Source organism: Salmo salar, chromosome ssa10 (assembly GCF_905237065.1).
Source record: "Salmo salar chromosome ssa10, Ssal_v3.1, whole genome shotgun sequence".
In the NCBI taxonomy this organism is placed as follows: Eukaryota; Metazoa; Chordata; class Actinopteri; order Salmoniformes; family Salmonidae; genus Salmo; species Salmo salar.
In genome coordinates, this window is record NC_059451.1 from 90970913 (window position 1) to 90973630 (window position 2718).

At 46.8% G+C, this 2718-nt stretch overlaps 1 protein-coding gene across 1 annotated transcript; it reads right to left on the reverse strand.

Moving 5' to 3' along the window:
* Positions 1-453: 453 nt before the first annotated feature.
* Positions 454-2293, reverse strand: LOC106561196 (C2 calcium-dependent domain-containing protein 4C-like). The gene is made up of 2 exons (XM_014124886.2): positions 2124-2293; positions 454-1931 (listed from the first exon to the last, which is right to left on the reverse strand). The coding sequence occupies exon 2, from the start codon at positions 1905-1907 to the stop codon at positions 555-557; it is 1353 nt and encodes a 450-aa protein (XP_013980361.2). The 5' UTR covers positions 1908-1931; positions 2124-2293; the 3' UTR covers positions 454-554.
* Between the last annotated feature and the right edge of the window lie 425 nt (positions 2294-2718).

The window sequence follows — 2718 nt, forward strand, 5'->3', positions numbered from 1 at the left end:
GGTCATTCAGAACTGGTCATTAGCACCGTTTGAAATTCAGCCAGTTTCTGGTCACCACTGATATACTGATTCCTGCAAAGGTCATTAGGAAATGACAGGCATAAAGGAAATAAGAGAAGGCACGACTCTCACATTGGCACAAGACGGGCATGTTTTACATCTTCCCCTGCTGACAAAGAGGTACATTGGGAGGGTGAGCTAAGTCTAGACAAAAATAGATAGTCATCCAGAGATGTAATGTTTCTGAATGATGGGTGGTAAGAGGAACCTAGAGTGATTCTTGCCAGTATGCAAAAAATATATAGGCCTACAACATGTTGGTTGTGTACGATGTGATATGAACTCTCGTATAGGAAAGACCTTTCAGTCTTCTGTCACCATATGAAAACATTAATGCTTGCAACAGATGTACTCCATGGCTGCCCTTTTAGATACAAAAGATAAGGAAACAGATCATTTTAATAAAGGATTTAATAGATACAGTATGAAATCTCTGCTCACAGTATAAAAGCGATAATAAATACAATTTAAATAAATAACACAAATGATTTAAGTTATAAAGTGATAATGCTTGTGAGTGGAAGTTCAACGTCCCCCAGAATGTAGTCTCTTTTCATAGTGGACATTTTATTGACAATTTTAAATCTCAGGGAGCGTTGGCAGAGGTCCTTCTCTGAGATGGCATCAAAGAAGAAGTCCTCATTGAAGATGGGGTTACGACTCTTCCTGATGACTGTGCTACGCTGCTTCTGGACCTTTCCAGGCACCAGGGAAAGGCTGACACTGCAGTTGATACTCTTGGGGTCCACCGAGTGAGTGTATAGTCCCTCAGCACTGATGAGCCGCACCCGCAGCCTCTGGTTATCAGGACAGTGCTCTGCAGAGAGGCGCAGGGTGCCGTCCTTCCCTATAGGGACCATGCTCTCCCTCATCACCCTTTCCCTGTGCAGAACCAAGTCTATGGGGAAGATGGTAGGAGGGGCCAGACCGAAGCTTGGTGGAAGGCATTCTACCACCCCATCTGACGCCCTCCTCATGAAATTGGGACTATTGTCTGTGGAGCTGCCCTCGTCTGTTGACAGGGAGTTGTTTCTGGACACCACAGTCTTCCTGGTGTTTCTGGAAAGAAGCCTTTCATGACTCAGTGTTTTGAAGAGGGAAGACTTCGGTGGGGACCTGCTCAGCATTGGGGAGCTGAAAGGGGAGGACTCAGCTGAGGAGGTGGTGTCACTGTCCAGTGTACCCTGTCTGTTGAGTGTATAACCTCTGGGCGAGAGTCTGGAGGTCAGGGTGTGAAGACTGAAGGAGGAAGGGGAGGAGGATGGGGAGGTAGAAGGGGAGACTCTGGAGCAAGTGTTGGACCTGCTCCTGGGGAGCAGCAGCGGTATGCCACAGGAGCCAGGGTCGTTGTGGAACAGGGACTCCTTCCTCCTGGTGTGGGGGCTCTCCAGCAGGGTACAGAAACCGTAGCAAGTCTGGGCTTTGGCCATGTGGGGCAAGGAGAGTGCTGCCTGGCTTTGAGGGTCTGCGTTGGTGGTCTCCTCATCACTACAGTCATAAGGGCTCTCGTCCACATTCTCTACCTGTATGATGTGTGGGCTGATAAGCTTTCGTGTTGGGGCCTCCCTCTTAGGGCTCCCCCTCTCAGATTCACACAGGGACACTCTGATGATGGGGGCCTGGCGGCTCTGCTCTGTACCTTTCGGCTCCTGGAAGGACGGGATCTTAGGAGGGATGCAAAACTCTGGGATTGTGTCTGGGGTGATAATATTAGGACACAGGGAAAGTCTCTTGTGTTTCTCAGCTTTCTCTCCAAACATGTCTCCGATCCTGAAGCTGTATTCCGTTGAGGGGAGAGGCAGGTTGGTTCTCTCCACGGACACACGGATCTTCTCCACCACCCACATGAGTTCTCTGATAGGGCTTGGTAACTGGAACAGTAAAAGGAAATCCTCATTAGACAACACAAATGGAAACAAATCACAGCCAATCAAAAAGCCCGTTTTCAAAAATTTGTTAAATACTCGTTTTTCTTAACAAATGAAAAAATTATTCAACTTTGTATTGAAAACATTGAGAAAAGGTAAATAATTTTCAAGTCATGATTATGATGTGATGCTTACCTGGTGTAAATGAGATGTCAGTAAATCCAACACTGTGTCCTTACAGACAGGCTTGTGAGATAGATAATGATGGTAGTAGTAAAGGTCTCTATAAGTAGCAGGCTCAGAATCTCTCTTGTTAAGACCAGCTCCTCTGTTAGCAACTGACTGAAAGAGCTGCCAGGCTGTTTAAATATGGCCTGGTGGTGGGGAGGAGACCAGGACGACTTCCACACACCCTTCAGTGCTCTGACAGGAACCTCCCCTTGGCCACCCGTTCCCATGGAGACACCCAAGCCACAACACAACACTCCATGCCCACAGCAGGGGGAAAGGTCAGCCAGATAAGCCAACTGAACTACTTTGAAAATGAACATATGTATCTGACCAAAGGAAAACATGTTCATTGGTTTGTTTGATTTTCCATTTATGCAGATGAGAGAGAGACGTAACCTTGGGTTGTTCACACAAATAAAGTGAAATGATAAGATTATGGCTGAGGCCTGTTGGTGACCCTAGGTTGGCAGTGCTTGAAATGCTGCGACAACATTGGCTTCTGTTGAATAGAATGTGGATCAAACCTCTCTAAATCAACCAATGAACTGTGACCTACTGT